The following is a 24424-nucleotide window of genomic DNA, read 5'->3' as shown; positions in this document are numbered from 1 at the left end:
CTTTGTAAAACTTTACATGACTATGATTTGTTGCGGATGCTGAAAGATATTTTATTGTGACATAGAAATTGATGAGCCATAGCGTTATCTGTTATTTTATGTAAATTTATGTACACACAAATTATATATTCATTACTACATTCTTTATTATAATTTTAGTGATAGATTTTATCTATGTACAACTTAGAAATTTTTAGACATGAACTTTGGACCTACATTCTGGCTATTCTTTGTGTCTTAGATTTTTTATAATCTTGTCTAACTGAGTTATTTTTCACTCCTGCCATAACATCTTGAAGCAGAAATAATCTTATTGTTGTGTTCAGAATTTGATTTAGGTGGAATTATTTATTTAAATTATTATTCACTGGAAATATAAGTGCTCTTAAATAGAAGTATTGGGCAGAGACATTAATTTGGAATTATGGTAAATTTGGACAAGGACAATTTAGATTATATTATTGTGAATAATTGGAAGACTTAGCTTCTCATCACACTTCAGGCTACTGGTGCATCAACACATTTAAGACTACAGGCACGTTATTGCCTTCAGCACTGGATCTTATTTTAAAAACCACTGGAATCTAATTGGAACTCTATTTGTTAAGACTTGTGATAGAACGTTTTTTTACTATTTGTGATTTAATTCACATTACTGTAAGTTCTGTTTTAAAATTTGACATTGTACTCCAGGGAAATAAATTATTTGTTGAATTTTACAAAATGTGTTGGTTTTTGCTCGTTTCTATTACTTAGTAGAAGACCACTCATTCATGACACACATATATATATATATATATATATATATATATATATATATATATATATATATATATATATATATATATATATATAAAATCACAAAGAAAATGACTTTTTCATTGCATTCAGTTGTACTGGTAGGAGACTCCGGAGTTGGGAAAACCAATCTTCTATCTCGATTTACCAGAAATGAATTCAATATCGAGAGCAAGAGCACCATAGGTGTGGAATTTGCTACCAGGTAAATTATTGCTAAAAAAATATTTTATAATTTGTACCGTATTTTATGGCTGTTTTCTTGATATATTATCACTTATTTTCAGATTATGCAAGTTCCCTTTGTTATTTATACTAACGAATAACTTAACCAGACAATTTTGTGAGGTATGATCCTGCTATATACACTATATTTCTGTTGTACCACTTTCCTGCTATAACACTTTTAAACCTTAAAGTAAACTAGAGTACAATTACATGCAATTAAAGTAATGGACAACCATCAGTTTACATACAGAATAGTTTCATGAACCATGTTGAGATGATAATGCTATTTTTGGGAAAAATTATTGCATGTTTAGATATTGGATCGACCTCTCTGGTGGCCTAAATGGTTAGAGCTTTGGCCTTCAGATGCAGGAGGTTGCAGGTTCGAACCCCAGCAGAGTCACACCAAAGACAAAAATAGTAATAGCAGCTGCCTCACTAAGCACTCAGCAATAAAAGATTAGTGTGAAGACTGGTTAGTCTGGTGTCAGGATAATGTGACACTGGATGGGACATGATGCCACATGTTGGTGACATGATGCCCTAGTCCTAGACATCACTATAAACTACCATGCTGCAGACATCATAGCAATATGACTGAATTTTTTTTAAGCTAGGTTAAAAATACAAATCACACAAATACTTGTCTATATTTTTATATGTGTTGCAAGGCATTGAGATTTAGGTACATGTGTATGTCTTTGTCAGATTAGGTTTGTACATATATATAGATTTGCAAGACATTGAGATTTAGATAGATGTGTATGTCCCATTATGTTTGTACGTATAAATAGATTTGCAAGACATTGAGATTTAGGTATATGTTTAAGTCTTTGTCCAATTAGGTCTATATATATATATATATATATATATATATATATATATATATATATATATATATATATATATACACACACTGTGTTGCAAGGCATTTAAATTTAGGTACATGTGTATGTCTTTGTCAGGTTAGGTTTGTACGTATACTTTGTGTTGCAAGGCATTGAGATATAGGTATATGTGTTTGTCTTTGTCAGATTAGGTCTTTATTTATACACTGTGTTGCAAGGCATTGAGATTTAGCTACATGTGCATGTCTTGGTCAGATTAGGTTTGTACATATAAATAGATTTGCAAGACATTGAGATTTAGGTACATGCGTATGTCTTTGTCAGATTATGTTTGTCCTTATAAATAGAGTTGCAAGGCATTGAGATTTAGGTACATGTGTATGTCTTTATCAGATTAGGTTTGTGCATATAAATAGATTTGCAAGACATTTATTTTTAGGTACATGTGTAAGTCTTTGTCCAGTTAGGTCTGTATATACACTGTGTTGCAAGGCATTTAGATTTAGGTACGTGTGTATGTCTTTGTCAGATTAGGTTTGGACATATACTTTGTGTTGCAAGGCATTGAGATATAGGTACATGTGTATGTCTTTGTCAGATTAGGTTTGTACATATGAATAGAATTGCAAGACATTGAGATTTAGATACATGTGTTTGTCGGTCCCATTAGGTTTGTACATATAAATAGAGTTGCAAGACATTGAGATTTAGGTACATGTGTAAGTCTTTGTCCAATTAGGTCTATATATGTATACACTGTATTGCAAGACATTGAGATTTAGGTACATGTGCATGTCTTTGTCAGTTTAGGTTTGTACATATACATTGGTTTGCAAGGCAATGTATAGGTACGTGTGTATGTCTGTCAGTTTAGGTTTGTCCATATAAATAGAGTTGCAAGGCATTGAGATTTAGGTACATGTGTATGTCTTTGTCAGATTAGGTTTGTACATATAAATAGATTTGCAAGACATTTATTTTTTGGTACATGTGTAAGTCTTTGTCCAATTAGGTCTGTATATACACTGTGTTGCAAGGCATTTAGATTTAGGTACATGTGTATGTCTTTGTCAGATTAGGTTTGGACATATACTTTGTGTTGCAAGGCATTGAGATATAGGTACATGTGTATGTCTTTGTCAGATTAGGTTTGTACATATAAATAGAATTGCAAGACATTGAGATTTAGATACATGTGTTTGTCGGTCCCATTAGGTTTGTACATATAAATAGAGTTGCAAGACATTGAGATTTAGGTACATGTGTAAGTCTTTGTCCAATTAGGTCTATATATGTAAACACTGTATTGCAAGACATTGAGATTTAGGTACATGTGCATGTCTTTGTCAGTTTAGGTTTGTACATATACATTGTGTTGCAAGGCAATGTATAGGTACGTGTGTATGTCTGTCAGTTTAGGTTTGTACATATAAATAGAGTTGCAAGGCATTGAGATTTAGGTACATGTGTATGTCTTTGTCAGATTAGGTTTGTACATATAAATAGATTTTTGCAAGACATTTATTTTTAGGTACATGTGTAAGTCTTTGTCCAATTAGGTCTGTATATACACTGTATTGCAAGGCATTTAGATTTAGGTACATGTGTATGTCTTTGTCAGATTAGGTTTGGACATATACTTTGTGTTGCAAGGCATTGAGATATAGGTACATGTGTATGTCTTTGTCAGATTAGGTTTGTACATATAAATAGAATTGCAAGACATTGAGATTTAGATACATGTGTTTGTCGGTCCCATTAGGTTTGTACATATAAATAGAGTTGCAAGACATTGAGATTTAGGTACATGTGTAAGTCTTTGTCCAATTAGGTCTATATATGTAAACACTGTATTGCAAGACATTGAGATTTAGGTACATGTGCATGTCTTTGTCAGTTTAGGTTTGTACATATACATTGTGTTGCAAGGCAATGTATAGGTACGTGTGTATGTCTGTCAGTTTAGGTTTGTACATATAAATAGAGTTGCAAGGCATTGAGATTTAGGTACATGTGTATGACTTTGTTAGATTAGGTTTTTACATATACATTGTGTTGCAAGGCATTGAGATTTAACTACATGTTTATTATTAGCAAAGTGCATAGATGATTATGATACATAATGTAAATGCATTTTCCTTTTAGAAATTTACAAATAAAGGGAAAGACAGTGAGAGCACAAATATGGGACACTGCTGGGCAAGAAAGATACAGGGCAATCACAAGTGTGTAAGTATTCCGTGTACATGCTGTGCTGCCTAATATAATGAATTCAAAGAATTCAGGCACTATTCGTATATTTAAATATATTTTACCTTGTACACATATACTTACTAAAGATGCCAACGGGTACTGGGTACCCACCCATTGATAATAACCCGGGTAATAAAATGGACAAACAGGTACCCCTTTAAAAACGTTTTCAAGTTCAGATCGAGACACAGAAAATTGATTACAGTTTGAGGCTCATCTCATGTGCGCATTTATTCGTTCTCACAGGGACTCATATTGTTGCTTACAATTTACTTGTTATACATGTACTATATAATAATACAAGGGAGGACACTTCTCTTCTGTTTAAGAATCAATGCTGATATTTCAAGCTAGATTTCACATAGCATAACAGGGATCACACTACTAGGTGAAGTGGGTAACAAAGTTGCCTAAAACAGGTAAACTTTGCCTTCTTCTGTCAGAAAAGCAAAAAAATGACTTTGTCCTGTGATTTTGCTTAGAGGAAAATTGAATGACCATCCATTTTGAGATGCCACCTCACCTTGGCCAGGTTAGTTCCGGTGTTATGTCATACCTCAAGGCAAATTTTATGCTTCAAGCCATCAGATATTTGGTGCTGATATCAATTGTGCAAACATATAAACTCTTTCACATTCATAGGCATGTGTTTTGATAGCTGAATGATGATTTGCTTTTTCCCAAATAAGTTAGCAACTATTACTGCCCGATTTCCGCTAATTATCCCTTGATGGTAAAAATATACAAACTTGTGTTTCGAAACTTAAACTTAGGTAAATTTGCAATGTTTGTTTTAAGAATAGAATGGGTAACATGAATATTTTAACTGCTGCATGTACATTGTTTTCTTCATAAACATCAGTTTGGAACCATAAGTGATCCTGTCATGGGAGAAATAATGGCAGACATTGCTGAGTCTGGGAAATACCACTTTATTATATTGTCTCTTTTCGTAAACCATTGGGTAAATATATTCAGGAAACTGTACAATTCATAGAAAGCAGAGTCAAAATCTTATGTTATTGAAGATTTAGCTTTAAATTGCAATTATGTAGGGGACAATGCTATGTTGTGGAATTTGAGAGATGGTGTAAGGTCTACGTTGTATGCTGAGTTCACTCATTTTTGTGAAAATACGAAGAAGAAAAAAAGCAAAGCAAATACTATTTAACCAATGCCTAATATTACACCAAGTATGTAGACAAATAATAAAACCTTATATTTGCAACCCTATCAATGGAGCATTGTAACAAAGGTATAAAGTGAGTGGTTACATTAAGAAAACCCCTCTTTCTAAAAATAGATGCACTTGCATGTTGGCTGTGTTGATTTGGATGATAACAGGACTTAGTTCTTTTATACACAGACTTTAATTCTTCGTTGTGTTGTCTATGAACAGTTACAGTAAGTTTTATCGGCAACACAAATTTATATACAGACTTTAATTCTTCATTGTGTTGTCTATGAACAGTTACAGTAAAGTTTTATCGACAACACAAATTTATACACAGACTTTAATTCTTCATTGTGTTGTCTATGAACAGTTAGAGTAAAGTTTTATCGGCAACACAAATTTATATACAGACTTTAATTCTTCATTGTGTTGTCTATAAACAGTTACAGTAAAGTTTTATCGGCAACACAAATTTATATACAGACTTTAATTCTTCATTGTGTTGTCTATGAACAGTTAAAGTTTTATCGACAACACAAATTTATATGCAGACTTTAATTCTTCATTGTGTTGTCTGTGAACAGTTAAAGTTTTATCGGCAACACAAATTTATATACAGACTTTAATTCTTCATTGTGTTGTCTATGAACAGTTACAGTAAAGTTTTATCGGCAACACAAATTTATATACAGACTTTAATTCTTCATTGTGTTGTCTATGAACAGTTACAGTAAAGTTTTATCGACAACACAAATTTATATACAGACTTTAATTCTTCATTGTGTTGTCTATGAACAGTTAAAGTTTTATCGACAACACAAATTTATATACAGACTTTAATTCTTCATTGTGTTGTCTATGAACAGTTACAGTAAAGTTTTATCGGCAACACAAATTTATATACAGACTTTAATTCTTCATTGTGTTGTCTATGAACAGTTACAGTAAAGTTTTATCGGCAACACAAATTTATATACAGACTTTAATTCTTCATTGTGTTGTCTATGAACAGTTACAGTAAAGTTTTATCGGCAACACAGATTTATATACAGACTTTAATTCTTCATTGTGTTGTCTATGAACAGTTAAAGTTTTATCGGCAACACAAATTTATATACCGACTTTAATTCTTCATTGTGTTGTCTATGAACAGTTACAGTAAAGTTTTATCGACAACACAAATTTATATACAGACTTTAATTCTTCATTGTGTTGTCCATGAACAGTTACAGTTTTATCGACAACACAAATTTATATACAGACTTTAATTCTTCATTGTGTTGTCTATGAACAGTTAAAGTTTTATTGGCAACACAAATTTATATACAGACTTTAATTCTTCATTGTGTTGTCTATGAACAGTTACAGTAAAGTTTTATCGACAACACAAATTTATATACAGACTTTAATTCTTCATTGTGTTGTCTATGAACAGTTACAGTAAAGTTTTATCGGCAACACAAATTTATACACAGACTTTAATTCTTCGTTGTGTTTATGAACAGTTACAGTAAGTTTTATCGGCAACACAAATTTATACACAGACTTTAATTCTTCATTGTGTTGTCTATGTACAGTTACAGTAAAGTTTTATCGGCAACACAAATTTATACACAGACTTTAATTCTTCGTTGTGTTGTCTATGAACAGTTACAGTAAGTTTTATCGGCAACACAAATTTATATACAGACTTCAATTCTTCATTGTGTTGTCTATGAACAGTTACAGTAAAGTTTTATCGGCAACACAAATTTATATACAGACTTTAATTCTTCAATGTGTTGTCCATGAACAGTTACAGTTTTATCGACAACACAAATTTATATACAGACTTTAATTCTTCATTGTGTTGTCTATGAACAGTTACAGTAAAGTTTTATCGACAACACAAATTTATATACAGACTTTAATTCTTCATTGTGTTGTCTATGAACAGTTACAGTAAAGTTTTATCGACAACACAAATTTATATACAGACTTTAATTCTTCATTGTGTTGTCTATGAACAGTTACAGTAAAGTTTTATCGGCGACACAAATTTATATACCGACTTTAATTCTTCATTGTGTTGTCAATGAACAGTTACAGTAAAGTTTTATCGGCAACACAAATTTATATACAGACTTTAATTCTTCATTGTGTTGTCAATGAACAGTTACAGTAAAGTTTTATCGGCAACACAAATTTATATACAGACTTTAATTCTTCATTGTGTTGTCTATGAACAGTTACAGTAAAGTTTTATCGACAACACAAATTTATATACAGACTTTAATTCTTCATTGTGTTGTCTATGAACAGTTACAGTAAAGTTTTATCGACAACACAAATTTATATACAGACTTTAATTCTTCATTGTGTTGTCTATGAACAGTTACAGTAAAGTTTTATCGACAACACAAATTTATATACAGACTTTAATTCTTCATTGTGTTGTCTATGAACAGTTACAGTAAAGTTTTATCGGCAACACAAATTTATATACCGACTTTAATTCTTCATTGTGTTGTCCATGAACAGTTAGAGTAAAGTTTTATCGGCAACACAAATTTATATACAGACTTTAATTCTTCATTGTGTTGTCTATAAACAGTTACAGTAAAGTTTTATCGACAACACAAATTTATATACCGACTTTAATTCTTCATTGTGTTGTCCATGAACAGTTAGAGTAAAGTTTTATCGGCAACACAAATTTATATACAGACTTTAATTCTTCATTGTGTTGTCTATGAACAGTTAGAGTAAAGTTTTATCGGCAACACAAATTTATATACCGACTTTAATTCTTCATTGTGTTGTCAATGAACAGTTACAGTAAAGTTTTATCGACAACACAAATTTATACACAGACTTTAATTCTTCATTGTGTTGTCTATAAACAGTTACAGTAAAGTTTTATCGGCAACACAAATTTATATACAGACTTTAATTCTTCATTGTGTTGTCTATGAACAGTTAAAGTTTTATCGACAACACAAATTTATATGCAGACTTTAATTCTTCATTGTGTTGTCTGTGAACAGTTAAAGTTTTATCGGCAACACAAATTTATATACAGACTTTAATTCTTCATTGTGTTGTCTATGAACAGTTACAGTAAAGTTTTATCGACAACACAAATTTATATACAGACTTTAATTCTTCATTGTGTTGTCCATGAACAGTTAGAGTAAAGTTTTATCGACAACACAAATTTATATACAGACTTTAATTCTTCATTGTGTTGTCTATGAACAGTTACAGTAAAGTTTTATCGACAACACAAATTTATATACAGACTTTAATTCTTCATTGTGTTGTCTATGAACAGTTAAAGTTTTATCGGCAACACAAATTTATATACAGACTTTAATTCTTCATTGTGTTGTCTATGAACAGTTACAGTAAAGTTTTATCGGCAACACAGATTTATATACAGACTTTAATTCTTCATTGTGTTGTCTATGAACAGTTAAAGTTTTATCGGCAACACAAATTTATATACAGACTTTAATTCTTCATTGTGTTGTCTATGAACAGTTACAGTAAAGTTTTATCGGCAACACAGATTTATATACCGACTTTAATTCTTCATTGTGTTGTCTATGAACAGTTACAGTAAAGTTTTATCGACAACACAAATTTATATACAGACTTTAATTCTTCATTGTGTTGTCCATGAACAGTTACAGTTTTATCAACAACACAAATTTATATACAGACTTTAATTCTTCATTGTGTTGTCTATGAACTGTTAAAGTTTTATCGGCAACACAAATTTATATACAGACTTTAATTCTTCATTGTGTTGTCAATGAACAGTTACAGTAAAGTTTTATCGACAACACAAATTTATATACAGACTTTAATTCTTCATTGTGTTGTCTATGAACAGTTACAGTAAAGTTTTATCGACAACACAAATTTATATAAAGACTTTAATTCTTCATTGTGTTGTCTATGAACAGTTACAGTAAAGTTTTATCGACAACACAAATTTATATACAGACTTTAATTCTTCATTGTGTTGTCTATGAACAGTTACAGTAAAGTTTTATCGACAACACAAATTTATATACCGACTTTAATTCTTCATTGTGTTGTCAATGAACAGTTAGAGTAAAGTTTTATCGGCAACACAAATTTATATACAGACTTTAATTCTTCATTGTGTTGTCTATGAACAGTTACAGTAAAGTTTTATCGACAACACAAATTTATATACAGACTTTAATTCTTCATTGTGTTGTCTATGAACAGTTACAGTAAAGTTTTATCGGCAACACAAATTTATATACAGACTTTAATTCTTCATTGTGTTGTCTATGAACAGTTAAAGTTTTATCGGCAACACAAATTTATATATAGACTTTAATTCTTCATTGTGTTGTCTATGAACAGTTACAGTAAAGTTTTATCGGCAACACAGATTTATATACCGACTTTAATTCTTCATTGTGTTGTCTATGAACAGTTACAGTAAAGTTTTATCGACAACACAAATTTATATACAGACTTTAATTCTTCATTGTGTTGTCCATGAACAGTTACAGTTTTATCGACAACACAAATTTATATACAGACTTTAATTCTTCATTGTGTTGTCTATGAACAGTTAAAGTTTTATCGGCAACACAAATTTATATACAGACTTTAATTCTTCATTGTGTTGTCTATGAACAGTTACAGTAAAGTTTTATCGACAACACAAATTTATATACAGACTTTAATTCTTCATTGTGTTGTCTATGAACAGTTACAGTAAAGTTTTATCGGCAACACAAATTTATACACAGACTTTAATTCTTCGTTGTGTTGTCTATGAACAGTTACAGTAAGTTTTATCGGCAACACAAATTTATACACAGACTTTAATTCTTCATTGTGTTGTCTATGTACAGTTACAGTAAAGTTTTATCGGCAACACAAATTTATACACAGACTTTAATTCTTCGTTGTGTTGTCTATGAACAGTTACAGTAAGTTTTATCGGCAACACAAATTTATATACAGACTTCAATTCTTCATTGTGTTGTCTATGAACAGTTACAGTAAAGTTTTATCGGCAACACAAATTTATATACAGACTTTAATTCTTCAATGTGTTGTCCATGAACAGTTACAGTTTTATCGACAACACAAATTTATATACAGACTTTAATTCTTCATTGTGTTGTCTATGAACAGTTACAGTAAAGTTTTATCGACAACACAAATTTATATACAGACTTTAATTCTTCACTGTGTTGTCTATGAACAGTTACAGTAAAGTTTTATCGACAACACAAATTTATATACAGACTTTAATTCTTCATTGTGTTGTCTATGAACAGTTACAGTAAAGTTTTATCGACAACACAAATTTATATACAGACTTTAATTCTTCATTGTGTTGTCTATGAACAGTTACAGTAAAGTTTTATCGGCGACACAAATTTATATACCGACTTTAATTCTTCATTGTGTTGTCAATGAACAGTTACGGTAAAGTTTTATCGGCAACACAAATTTATATACAGACTTTAATTCTTCATTGTGTTGTCTATGAACAGTTACAGTAAAGTTTTATCGACAACACAAATTTATATACAGACTTTAATTCTTCATTGTGTTGTCTATGAACAGTTACAGTAAAGTTTTATCGACAACACAAATTTATATACAGACTTTAATTCTTCATTGTGTTGTCTATGAACAGTTACAGTAAAGTTTTATCGGCAACACAAATTTATATACCGACTTTAATTCTTCATTGTGTTGTCCATGAACAGTTAGAGTAAAGTTTTATCGGCAACACAAATTTATATACAGACTTTAATTCTTCATTGTGTTGTCTATAAACAGTTACAGTAAAGTTTTATCGACAACACAAATTTATATACCGACTTTAATTCTTCATTGTGTTGTCCATGAACAGTTAGAGTAAAGTTTTATCGGCAACACAAATTTATATACAGACTTTAATTCTTCATTGTGTTGTCTATGAACAGTTAGAGTAAAGTTTTATCGGCAACACAAATTTATATACCAACTTTAATTCTTCATTGTGTTGTCAATGAACAGTTACAGTAAAATTTTATCGACAACACAAATTTATACACAGACTTTAATTCTTCATTGTGTTGTCTATAAACAGTTACAGTAAAGTTTTATCGGCAACACAAATTTATATACAGACTTTAATTCTTCATTGTGTTGTCTATGAACAGTTAAAGTTTTATCGACAACACAAATTTATATCCAGACTTTAATTCTTCATTGTGTTGTCTGTGAACAGTTAAAGTTTTATCGGCAACACAAATTTATATACAGACTTTAATTCTTCATTGTGTTGTCTATGAACAGTTACAGTAAAGTTTTATCGGCAACACAAATTTATATACAGACTTTAATTCTTCATTGTGTTGTCCATGAACAGTTAGAGTAAAGTTTTATCGACAACACAAATTTATATACAGACTTTAATTCTTCATTGTGTTGTCTATGAACAGTTACAGTAAAGTTTTATCGACAACACAAATTTATATACAGACTTTAATTCTTCATTGTGTTGTCTATGAACAGTTAAAGTTTTATCGGCAACACAAATTTATATACAGACTTTAATTCTTCATTGTGTTGTCTATGAACAGTTACAGTAAAGTTTTATCGGCAACACAGATTTATATACCGACTTTAATTCTTCATTGTGTTGTCTATGAACAGTTACAGTAAAGTTTTATCGACAACACAAATTTATATACAGACTTTAATTCTTCATTGTGTTGTCCATGAACAGTTACAGTTTTATCGACAACACAAATTTATATACAGACTTTAATTCTTCATTGTGTTGTCTATGAACAGTTAAAGTTTTATCGGCAACACAAATTTATATACAGACTTTAATTCTTCATTGTGTTGTCTATGAACAGTTACAGTAAAGTTTTATCGGCAACACAGATTTATATACAGACTTTAATTCTTCATTGTGTTGTCTATGAACAGTTAAAGTTTTATCGGCAACACAAATTTATATACAGACTTTAATTCTTCATTGTGTTGTCTATGAACAGTTACAGTAAAGTTTTATCGGCAACACAGATTTATATACCGACTTTAATTCTTCATTGTGTTGTCTATGAACAGTTACAGTAAAGTTTTATCGACAACACAAATTTATATACAGACTTTAATTCTTCATTGTGTTGTCCATGAACAGTTACAGTTTTATCGACAACACAAATTTATATACAGACTTTAATTCTTCATTGTGTTGTCTATGAACAGTTAAAGTTTTATCGGCAACACAAATTTATATACAGACTTTAATTCTTCATTGTGTTGTCAATGAACAGTTACAGTAAAGTTTTATCGACAACACAAGTTTATATACAGACTTTAATTCTTCGTTGTGTTGTCTATGAACAGTTACAGTAAAGTTTTATCGACAACACAAATTTATATACAGACTTTAATTCTTCATTGTGTTGTCTATGAACAGTTACAGTTTTATCGGCAACACAAATTTATATACCGACTTTAATTCTTCATTGTGTTGTCTATGAACAGTTACAGTAAAGTTTTATCGACAACACAAATTTATATACCGACTTTAATTCTTCATTGTGTTGTCTATGAACAGTTACAGTAAAGTTTTATCGGCAACACAAATTTATATACAGACTTTAATTCTTCATTGTGTTGTCTATGAACAGTTACAGTAAAGTTTTATCGGCGACACAAATTTATATACAGACTTTAATTCTTCATTGTGTTGTCTATGAACAGTTACAGTAAAGTTTTATCGACAACACAAATTTATATACAGACTTTAATTCTTCATTGTGTTGTCTATGAACAGTTACAGTAAAGTTTTATCGGCGACACAAATTTATATACCGACTTTAATTCTTCATTGTGTTGTCAATGAACAGTTACAGTAAAGTTTTATCGGCAACACAAATTTATATACAGACTTTAATTCTTCATTGTGTTGTCTATGAACAGTTACAGTAAAGTTTTATCGACAACACAAATTTAGGATGAAGAGTATGATCTGAAAGACATTTGAATTTGCTCTCATGTACTTGAGGCAAAGCTCTTTACAAAGTTTGGAAATCTTTTCAACTGCTGTTTTATATTGAACTTTCAGAAAGCAAAATTAATTTTTAAACATGCACCAAAAGTGTTTATAATGTAGATAGAACTCAGAAAATTTTCTACTTGAAAATAAATATTGCTTTAAACCAATGTCAAATGCAAAGATGCATAATGGGAAATAGAGGGCATACTTCAAATAAGAGAATGAAAACAACACACACATCTCTCTCTCTCTCTCTCTCTCTCTCTATATATATATATATATATATATATATATATATATATATATATATATATATATATATATATATATATATATATTGCATGTCTTGCTTTGCTCCCACTTCTCCCTGTTCAGCTCTCACTCCTCCATTTTGTCCAAATTGTCCAAAAGGAGAAGTCACTTTTTCTCACTAAAATTCAAGTCTAGCTTGATCCCTGCCCTAATAAATTTGCTACTGATACTTAGGAATTCGACTTTTTATGCCTCCCAAAGTTTGGCTCATTATCATACCTTTATGGAATGCCAGACCATTTTCCAGTACTTCTGCTTGACATTGCCATGTATGTGACCGATTAATATGCAAGTGCAACTTGCTGAAATTAATACTGCCCTTTTGTTGCCCAGATGAAAATGACATCCTAAACCTATTTACAACTTATTTTTGTATTATTATATAGTACATATATGACTGATTGTTAAATTGGAAACAATGATACGAGCCCCAGTGTTAATCGTTAGACCTCCATTTAATTTCCTTATTTTCTATTTATAGTATGTACATGAAACAGTTCCGAGAAAACAGACGGGTTTCTTGAATGTGAAACTATGTGTCACAGATTCATTATATTTTGATACCACTTACATAGTGGACCAGCCTAAATTGAAAATAAATGGTGCCAGATGTCATAATAAATGGCTTTATTGATGTGACTGATGGATGCTATATAACTGAAAAATGTTAGAGAAGAGGGAATTTGGTAAAGGTAAAAACATGCTGCATCCAGAAAAGGGCAAATCAGTAGCACTTTAATGTCCTTAAATAAGAAGGGACAGTGATGTAATACAGCAGTCTTTATTTGTGGACTTGATGACTGTTTGTAAAAGTCTACTTAAAGTGAGTGTTATGCATAAATAATGTATCAGTTTCTTTTGTGTCTGTTCTTTTGTGCATTATTATACTCTCCTTAATAGGGCCTCAAGGAAGAATAGTCCTTGACTAATGAGTTACCCTCTATAAATAAAGCATTATTAATATTATTATTATTAATTTGCACTAACTTCTAAATAAAATTCACATGGATTTAGCCGATTTGTGACAAAAAGTTTAACTTCAGATCTGGGTAAGGAGCAAATATAAATGTACATTTTTCATACAGTTTTCTGTAATTATGGCATGTAATATATAGCAAATATAAATGTACATTTTTCATACAGCTTTCTGTAATTATGGCATGTAATATATAGCAAATATAAATGTACATTTTTATACAGTTTTCTGTATTATGGCATGCAATATATAGCAAATATAAATGTACATTTTTCTGTAATTATGGCATGTAATATATAGCAAATATAAAAGTACATTTTTCATAGTTTTCTGTAATTATGGCATGTAATATATAGCTTTCTCTTTTATGCTCAGATTATGCTTTTTTGCTGCTTATATTAGTAAAAATTACACTTATATCTTTTCTGAGTTAGCATGTGTGAACCTACAACAAAGCAGTTCAGGTTTACATTTGATACAATTTCTCTTTGGCTGAGTACCCGGGTGATCATTCGTTAGGATCGACAGGTACCCAGTTGAAGTTTCCTAAAATTTTAACATCTCTGTTAGTTACATTATGTTGAGTCAACTCTAAATAATAAGTGATCTGAATGAAACTAACATTTAGCAAAATAATCATGTATGTCTGTATAAGACAAAATTCAAGTCTCTGAAGATGTAATTGTCCATCTGATATTTCTAAATTAAGTGCTTATCATCACTGCTGATTTATTTACCATGTTCAGAATTGACCTTTATTGCCATCTTTTCTTCGTTTCGGCAATTATTTTACTGTTTATCTGGTTGATACAGAGAATTGTCAGAAATTTACCAATAGATTTGTCACAATTTATTCCACATCAGTTGGCAGAGATTAAAAATTGGTGCATATGACTTTCACTAATTCAAAATATAAGAATGTTTATTTTCCAGATTTGTATGTGTATGCATCCATGTGGTTCCAGTTGCACTTCTAAGGCATTTTGAAATGTTTTATTATGGTTTGTTCATGGGTGGTGGGGAATAGTTTTTTTCCAGTAACCAGCCCATTCATTAGCTCATCTTCCAGTCATTCAAGAATTTTTTCTTGCATCTTTAGTTTGAAACTTTTGTTTAAATAACAAAATCATTTTAAATGGTTTAGCTGACAATTGAGTTCAAATAATCTTCCAGATATTACAGAGGAGCAGTGGGTGCCCTTGTAATGTATGACATTACCAAGACGACGACCTTTGCAAACCTGGGCAAATGGTTGGATGAACTTCGGGAGCATGCAGATCCCCATGCATGTATTATGATTGTGGGCAACAAGACAGATCTTAAACACCTGAGAGCAGTTGAATCAGAGGAGGGCAGGGGATTGGCGGGTCAGTTAATTTAAAAGTCAATATTGTCTTGGATTTTAAAGCAGCTCAGACAGACAGGTTTAAATAGACTTGGTTTTAATTTATTCAGTTATTGATACTGATATGTTTTGCCCCATTTAGCATATATCTTGCTATGGGGACCTTAATTCCGAATTCCTCAGATCATTTTCAAAAAGATCTCAGGCATTAGTAAGATTTTTTTTAATTTCAAAGGTTCTGTTTTTATCCTCCGGCTTTTTAACTCATCCAAGCTTGAGCCACTATCATCAACATCCATCAACTGGTTGCTCTTGTATAAAATTTGTTTTCTGATAGCACCTGGATCAGCATACAAGGTTAGTGAGCTATATGCCCTCTCTGCTGACCTAAGCTGCATGCAGTTCTGTCCCATTGGATTAGTTGTGATAATAACACAACCTTCTTTCATTGCCAAAATCTTGTTGCCATCACTAGGCACCCCTCTCCTAGATCAGTATGTTGAAGCCCCATGATCCTGTATGCACTCTTAAATATCTGCAGCATTTTGAGAGCAGCTGGACCAAAGCTTCTCTTGGCACTTAAGCCATGAAAGCAGGACATAACACCAAGACGGCTGGCTGCTTGGTTAAAGGGAGTTATAAAATAAGCATAAACTGACTCTGTCAGGAATAGGTACAGCTTATGAAAATCTTGGCTCACAAAATACGTGCAATTTCCAGGAATCTAGCATTCAGACAAGACATCTTCATTTGAGACATTGGGAAGTCAGTTGAGTAGCATGCCCAGACCACTTTCTCCAGCTTTTATGTACATAGCATGGCCTTGTAGAAGAGAGAACTGAACCCACTGGCTTCATGAGACCATAAAAAAGTGCATGTGTATAAGGTCTGTATAAGGTCTTCTGTTTTGCTATAATAAGATTATGAGAATTTAATCTTTCAGTAGAGCAGTCATACTCCTCCTGTGTCACACAGGTAGAGGTAGGATGCTTGGCATTTCCCCCTCCTCTTATTTATTATTATAATGTAATTTAATCATGTAATGTATTTACTTGAGAGAGCAAATTCTTTTAGTAAATATGATTCTCATATTTCACTTACTTGATCTGATTACAAATAATCACTCAGACCCTTCCCCACAATGCAAGCAGCCTTTTAGGTGTCACTAAGGTTAAAAACTAGCCATGTTACTGGTAGAAAGGGGAGTTAACCTATGAGGATTGCTTCTCTTTTTTATGTTACATATATAGACAGGAATTATGTTGTGTGTCTTTCTGGGAGGGCTGGATTTGGAGGTAGCAAAAAATGTTTATCGTAATGTTATTTAATGTGATAGGGTAAGAATTACAGAAGAAACATAATTTAACCAACATTTCACTTATTGATCTTATCGCTTATATTTTGATCTTAGTTTGTGATCTTTGCATGCTGATTGCATACTGTCCCATCTTGAATCATTTATTAGGTACATTGTTTGCCTTTGATCATCATTTGTGTGTCAGATACCCCAAAAGTTTTAATTTGACCCAAAGTTTTGACACCAAGGCTTGTGCTTTACTCCATCTGTCACCCAGTTCTGACCAAATGGGGATTTGGTTACTCTCAATTTAGCACCCCAAGGGGAAACACTCCAGTGATATGATGTTTCCTGGTGAACATTGCTCCTTCACTGTAGAAGTAAGTTATTAAAGCCCATATTGTATGAGTCACTGACTCAAGTTAAATTTGGTGTTTGGTGTTTATTTCTGAGGATGATATGCATCCCTGTTTGTATGACACCCTTGCAACAGAAGTTTATTGTGACCAAAATATCATATTTTTTCTGCTTGTACATTGAACTCATGGCCAAACAAGACTTTGTGGCATGCTGTTTGCAAAATATCCTGTGTTGAGTAATGCAATACAGATTTTGAGAATGCTGAACTTTTGTTAAAAGTACAAATTTTAAAAAATTTGGTCATTATATTATAGTATTGCAACATGAATGACATGGATTTTTGTCTTTTATGAACAGTCACAAGGGCCAGCATTTCATTGACAAGATCTCTTTAATCTGAAATTAATTTCTGCATGAAAATTCATGTTTATAGTGGTTACTGGAGACTTTTACAAATATTGTTAAGGTAAGATATGCAACTCTTAATCACACCCTGAAGAGCTGTCACCAGCATTTTAGTTTTGGGTGTTAATGCTGATGGTATGGCAGTTAAAAACATTATTAGGCTTTATTTATTCATACTGACTTGGATGGATACTGGCAGTTAACTGACAGACACACAGTGGAGTACTGTAGCTAAAAGTATTGCTAACACATTGTGTTTTGTTCAGAGGGATATTAGCAATTGAGCATAGAAAGTAAATAGAAATCACTTGAATCTGAAAAATAGGAAACATCAGAAGCGCTTTTTGATGAGATTTTTGCTCTAGTATCTTTATTTGATTTATACATCAACTCAACAATCTGCACATTAAAAGCATATCCTGTATCAGAAATATGCAAAGTGAAACAATATCCTGCATCAGAAATATGCATTGAGAGCATATCCTGTATCAGAAATATGCACAATGAGAGCATATCCTGTATCAGAAATATGCATAGTGAAAGCATATCCTGTATCAGAAATATGCACAGTGAGAGCATATCCATCATCAAGAATATGCACAGTGAAAGCATATCCTGCATCTTATCAGATTTGTATAATTTACTCCGTTTTTTCATTGATGAGAGCTCTGCTCTGATAAATAAATGTACTGATCAAGTGATTGATTCCCTGGACCCAAAATTCTTTCTTACATTGAGGAACCCATAATATGCATTTTAATAATTGGTTTGTTTTCTATGTAAAATAAAATCATTTTTTTTTCTTCAGAGAGGCACAATTATTCTTTCATGGAAACGTCTGCCTTAGATGCAACAAATGTGGTTGAAGCATTCAACAATTTACTTGTTGGTAAGTTTTAATCACTAATACACCAATAATGCTTTAAGTGTTTAAGTTTATACTTGTGTAGTCATAACATGTATTGTTTGGTAGGTGCCTTGTCACCACTTCCTTTCATCTGCAAGCAGTAGAGACAGCAGCTTGAAGAAGTTTGAAATTATATATAACACAAACTGCTCATAGCTAGGACATGTATGTTCTTAATGATGCTACATGCCATTATGGAAATGTGACATGATGTCTTTCATGCAAGTTATAATAGTAATATGCCTATTGCAAAAAGTTGCAAAAAATATTTATTGATACTGTCAATGAATTAAGAACAAATCATTGAGATGGTGACCTAGATGATAGATGTTATCAGCTTGTATTTTTTATTATGTTGGAGCAGAGGCAAAAACAGACAGATTTTGGTGCAGACTATAGGTTTTTCTGATGCCTTAAAACTGCTAAGGGTTATAGCTTCTGACATCAGATTTTGGTGCAGACTATAGGTTTTTCTGATGCCTTAAAACTGCTAAGGGCTATAGCTTCTGACATACCTTGTACATATTATCTCAAGAAATTACTCAGGTCATGCCCTGCTCAAGCTTCCATCATTAAACTTCTGCCAGATAAGTTGAGGTAGTAAACTTTTTTAATTTATAATCATTCTCAGCTTCTATTAATTTTTCTCATAAGAGCCCAGAAGCTCATCATGTTTGTTTTAGCATGTTGCTTTTATTCTTTTGCAGCATTATAAACAAAAATACAGTTGGTTGAGTTTCTCACTTCATTTTGATACAAGTTGTTAATTACAGGAGCAGACAAAGTGTTTTTCATCATTATCATCATCAAACCCTTAATCCGAGAGGTCGTTGGGGCACCACAGTTGACTTTACAACCAATTTTCTCCATCTTTCCCTGTTCTCTACTACCCTTTGGGAATCTCCAAATCCCATGCCTCTCCACTCCTTAATGTTGTCTTCCCACCTCTTTTTCTGTCTGCCTCTTCTTCTGCACCCTTGCACTGTGCCTTGCCAGATTGTTTTTATCCAGTCCCGATCATCTTGGGACATGATAATACCACTTCAGTTTACGCTTTTTTACAGAGGCCAACAGGTCTTCATAGGATCACATGGCATGTTGGATCCTGTTCTGGACTTCTTCGTTGGTTACATGGTCAATGTATGAGATGCCCAAGATCTTGTGGTAGCATCTCATTTCGAAGGTTTGAATCCTTCTTTGTAGATCTGATGTGAGCTTCCATGTTTTACAAGCATACAGAAAGATGGTTATGACAATCTAGCGCATCAGTCTGATTTTGAAACCAAAAGCAATGTTTGTATATTTCCATATTGGCCTCAACCTTGCTAATGATGCTGTTGCCTGGGCAATCCTGCAAAGTAGTTCTGGTTTGGAGCCCTCATCTGTGAGAACTGATCCCAAGTACTTGAAGCTTGTGACTCCAGCTTCTGTCCACTGACCTTTATTTCTGCACTGATGCTGTTGGTGTTGTTTGTCATCAGCTTGGTTTTTTCAGTGCTAATCTCCATACCGTGTGCTGTGTAGGTTGTGTTGATGTACTCAACCAAGTCAGACAGTTCTTTTTCCTCTCCTGCTAAGCCATCAATATCATCTGCAAAGCAAAGGTTGGTGATTGTTCTTCCTCCGATGCTGAAAGTGCCCTTGTGATCATGCAAGGCATCCTCCATGATCCTTTCCAGGAAAATGGTGAAGAGTGTAGGTGACAGTATACATCCTGGTCTGATTCCAACTGTTGTTCGAAACCAATCTCCTCTGCTGCCATTGATAAAGACAGCACTGGTGGCTTTGTCATAGAAGTGCTCAACAACCTGCACCAGGTTTGAACTGATGTTGTACTTCCTCATAATTGCCCATAAGGCTGCATGCCATACCCTATCAAAAGCATTTTTGAAATCTATAAAGACGTAAAGATTCTGCTGATGCTGAAGGTATTTCTTGCAAAGGAGTCTGAGATTGAAGATTTGTTCTGTGGTGCTTCCTGCTTGGAAGCCTGCCTGCTATCCAGCAATAATTTTCTCTGCTTGAGGCTTTAGTGTGTTGAGAATTATCTTCAGCATGAATTTGCTTGGGTAACTGATCAGGCTGATGGTTCTGTAGTTTTGGCATAGCTGTAGGTTTCCTTTCTTGGGGAGCACAATGACCAAGGATTGAGTCCATGTGGTGGGCCATTCTCCTGTCTGCCATATCTTGTTGCAGATTGTTGTCAGTACTGTGACTATCTCTTCTTCTCCTGCATGAATGATCTCTGCTGGTATTTTGTCAACGCCAGCTGGCTTAACTTTCTTTAGTGACCTAACTGCAATTTCTACTTCTTCACAAAGAATGCGGTTATCATTAATTTCTTCTGCCTGAGGGCAGTTTAGTACTGCTGGATCTCCTTGGGTCTTATGATTGTATAATTTAGTACTGCTGGATCTCCTTGGGTCTTATGATTGTATAATTTAGTACTGTGGATCTCCTTGGGTCTTATGGTTGTATAATTTAGTACTGCTGGATCTCCTTGGGTCTTATGATTGTATAGTTTAGTACTGCTGGATCTCCTTGGGTCTTATGATTGTATAGTTTAGTACTGCTGGATCTCCTTGGGTCTTATGATTGTATAGTTTAGTACTGCTGGATCTCCTTGGGTCTTATGATTGTATAATTTAGTACTGCTGGATCTCCTTGGGTCTTATGATTGTATAATTTAGTACTGCTGGATCTCCTTGGGTCTTATGATTGTATAATTTAGTACTGCTGGATCTCCTTGGGTCTTATGATTGTATAATTTAGTACTGCTGGATCTCCTTGGGTCTTATGATTGTATAATTTAGTACTGCTGGATCTCCTTGGGTCTTATGATTGTATAATTTAGTACTGCTGGATCTCCTTGGGTCTTATGATTGTATAATTTAGTACTGCTGGATCTCCTTGGGTCTTATGATTGTATAATTTAGTACTGCTGGATCTCCTTGGGTCTTACGATTGTATAATTTAGTACTGCTGGATCTCCTTGGGTCTTACGATTGTATAATTTAGTACTGCTGGATCTCCTTGGGTCTTACGATTGTATAATTTAGTACTGCTGGATCTCCTTGGGTCTTACGATTGTATAATTTAGTACTGCTGGATCTCCTTGGGTCTTACGATTGTATAATTTAGTACTGCTGGATCTCCTTGGGTCTTACGATTGTATAATTTAGTACTGCTGGATCTCCTTGGGTCTTACGATTGTATAATTTAGTACTGCTGGATCTCCTTGGGTCTTAGGATTGTATAATTTAGTACTGCTGGATCTCCTTGGGTCTTCTGATTGTATAATTTAGTACTGCTGGATCTCCTTGGGTCTTGTGATTGTATAAATTAGTACTGCTGGATCTCCTTGGGTCTTGTGATTGTATAATTTAGTACTGCTGGATCTCCTTGGGTCTTATGATTGTATAATTTAGTACTGCTGGATCTCCTTGGGTCTTATGATTGTATAATTTAGTACTGCTGGATCTCCTTGGGTCTTGTACAATTCTGAGCAGTATTCTTTCTATCACTTGAGGATTTCTTGATCTTCAGTGAGGCATTTTCCTGATTTAGTCTTGGATGGTGGTCACAGTTTTCCCTTGTTCATGGGTTGTGAAATCTTTCACCAGTTGATATGCCATTTTGCTGTCATTTCTACTCAGACTGTCTCCAATTTTTGCAGCTATGTCTTCCTATCCAGGATTCCTTTTTTCATGCTTTTCCTGATCATGTTGTTTATCTCTGTGTTTTCTAGCTCCTTCATGATCTCTTTTTTCCTTTTTCAGTTCTCTTCTTTTTTTCACATAGTTCAAGGATATCTGTTGTGACCCAAGGTTTCTTTGTTCGACGATATTTGCCAATGATCTCACTAGCTGTGCTTGTCACAGCTGTGTTGAATGTGGTTGCTAAGGACTCTAGGTCGGTGTCTTGGCTGTTCATTGGTATCATAGGTGCAAATTTACAACCTATCATTGCTTGGAAGACTTTTGCAACTTTTGGATCTTTCAATTTGTCAAGGTCAAATCTAATTCTTGGTTGGTTAGGCTATTTGATCATTTTCAGGTGAAGGCAAAACGTTGTCATTAATAAATCATGGTCACTTCCAATATCTGCTCCTGGAAAACTTCGTGTTCTGGCAATATTCAGTCATGTGCAGAATCGTTTTTTCACCAAGATATAGTCAATCTGGTTGTGATGTTGTCCATCTGGACTGTGCCAGGTCCATCTTCTAGATCCTTTGTGAGGGCTGAATGTGTTGGCTAGCTCAAGATTGTTGTAGGCAGAAAGCTCCAAGAGCCTGAGTTCTCTTTCATTTGTTTCTGCATTGCAGAAGGGTCCACATGTGCTTCACCAGTTTTATTGTGAATCAACTCACACCTTTGCATTCCAGTCTCCTTGTACAAACAGAATGTCCTTGGGTAAATTGTCAATGGCATCTTGCAGTTGGTTGTAAAATTTCTCCAGTTCATTGTCATCATAGTTAGATGTAGGTGCCTAAGCCTGTATGATTGTGATGTTGAAGGAGTCACCCCCAGGTGGATGGTAATGAGCCTGCTTGAGACTGGGCAGCAACCCATAATGCTGTGGACAAGAAATTAAATGCCATGAGTGCTTGTCCGCTCTTCCACTGAAGTAGAGCTTATGCTCTTCATCTGTTATTTTGCCAAAGTTTTTCAGCGCACTTTGCAGAGAGCAATAATGTTCCAATTGTACCTCTCCAACTCATGTGTAAGTTCTTTCAACTTTCCCACAGCCCTCAGTGTTCTAACGTTCTGTGTACCGATGATGATGTTGTGTCTCCCACGGAACTTGGTAGTGGGAGCACCACTTGTCACCTCCGTCCTGGTGTGCAGCAGAAGGTGCAGTCATTGTTGACCCGGGCTGTGACCAATCTGGTATGGAAGAATTGTTAGTTGTCTTCATGTGGTGTGTCAAGGGCAAGATACAGTCTGGCAGAACCCATCCTTCTCCAGACTGGATGACCACAGCCAAAATCCACTGATATAGTGTGGCACACCCTGGCCCTGATCACATAGTCAATGAGCTCATCTTGGAACCATTCCACCCTGGCCGTTGACTTCATCAAGAAGACTTCCGCCTAGTGATGCTCTGCTATTGTCACACATTTACCCATAGTTGGGAGACTCGTGGGGGCGAGAGCATCTTATTCCATCCCGCATGGATCCAATGGACCTGTACCCCTTTAAGGATATTTGAAAGAAAATTGGCCAGATTAGTTCAGAATGTGTGAGACAATGGTTTGTGATAATTTTATGATTGGCTTAAGTGTTCATAGGAATTATAATCATGGAGTTGGATGAAAGTTTTCTGTAGCTTAATGGCCTCAACATTTTTGGAAAGAGAGATTAATTTTCTTTGTGATGTGAATAAAACAATCATTGTTCTTGAAAAATGAGCTTAAATGTACCATTTGATTCTTTCTCTCTTATGTATAATAGCCCATTGCAATGCAACCTTGC

At 33.4% G+C, this 24424-nt stretch overlaps 1 protein-coding gene across 3 annotated transcripts in view; it reads left to right on the top strand.

The window, feature by feature from the left end:
* Positions 1-24424, top strand: part of LOC149804269 (ras-related protein Rab-11B-like) — a 58397-nt gene that overhangs the window by 20586 nt on the left and 13387 nt on the right. For all 3 annotated transcript variants that reach the window (XM_089938232.1, XM_089938224.1, XM_089938239.1), the window contains exons 3-6: positions 892-1003; positions 4020-4103; positions 15810-16003; positions 18852-18932. In XM_089938232.1, coding sequence (XP_089794358.1) covers positions 892-1003; positions 4020-4103; positions 15810-16003; positions 18852-18932 — 471 coding nt within the window. The remainder of the gene's footprint in view (positions 1-891; positions 1004-4019; positions 4104-15809; positions 16004-18851; positions 18933-24424) is intronic.

The sequence above is a fragment of the Sinohyriopsis cumingii genome, chromosome 2 (genome assembly GCF_028554795.1).
Source record: "Sinohyriopsis cumingii isolate HCF-2022 chromosome 2, ASM2855479v2, whole genome shotgun sequence".
Taxonomy (NCBI): domain Eukaryota; kingdom Metazoa; phylum Mollusca; class Bivalvia; order Unionida; family Unionidae; genus Sinohyriopsis; species Sinohyriopsis cumingii.
The sequence above is the reverse complement of the archived record's forward strand: the minus strand, read 5'-3'. Positions and strand labels throughout refer to the sequence as shown.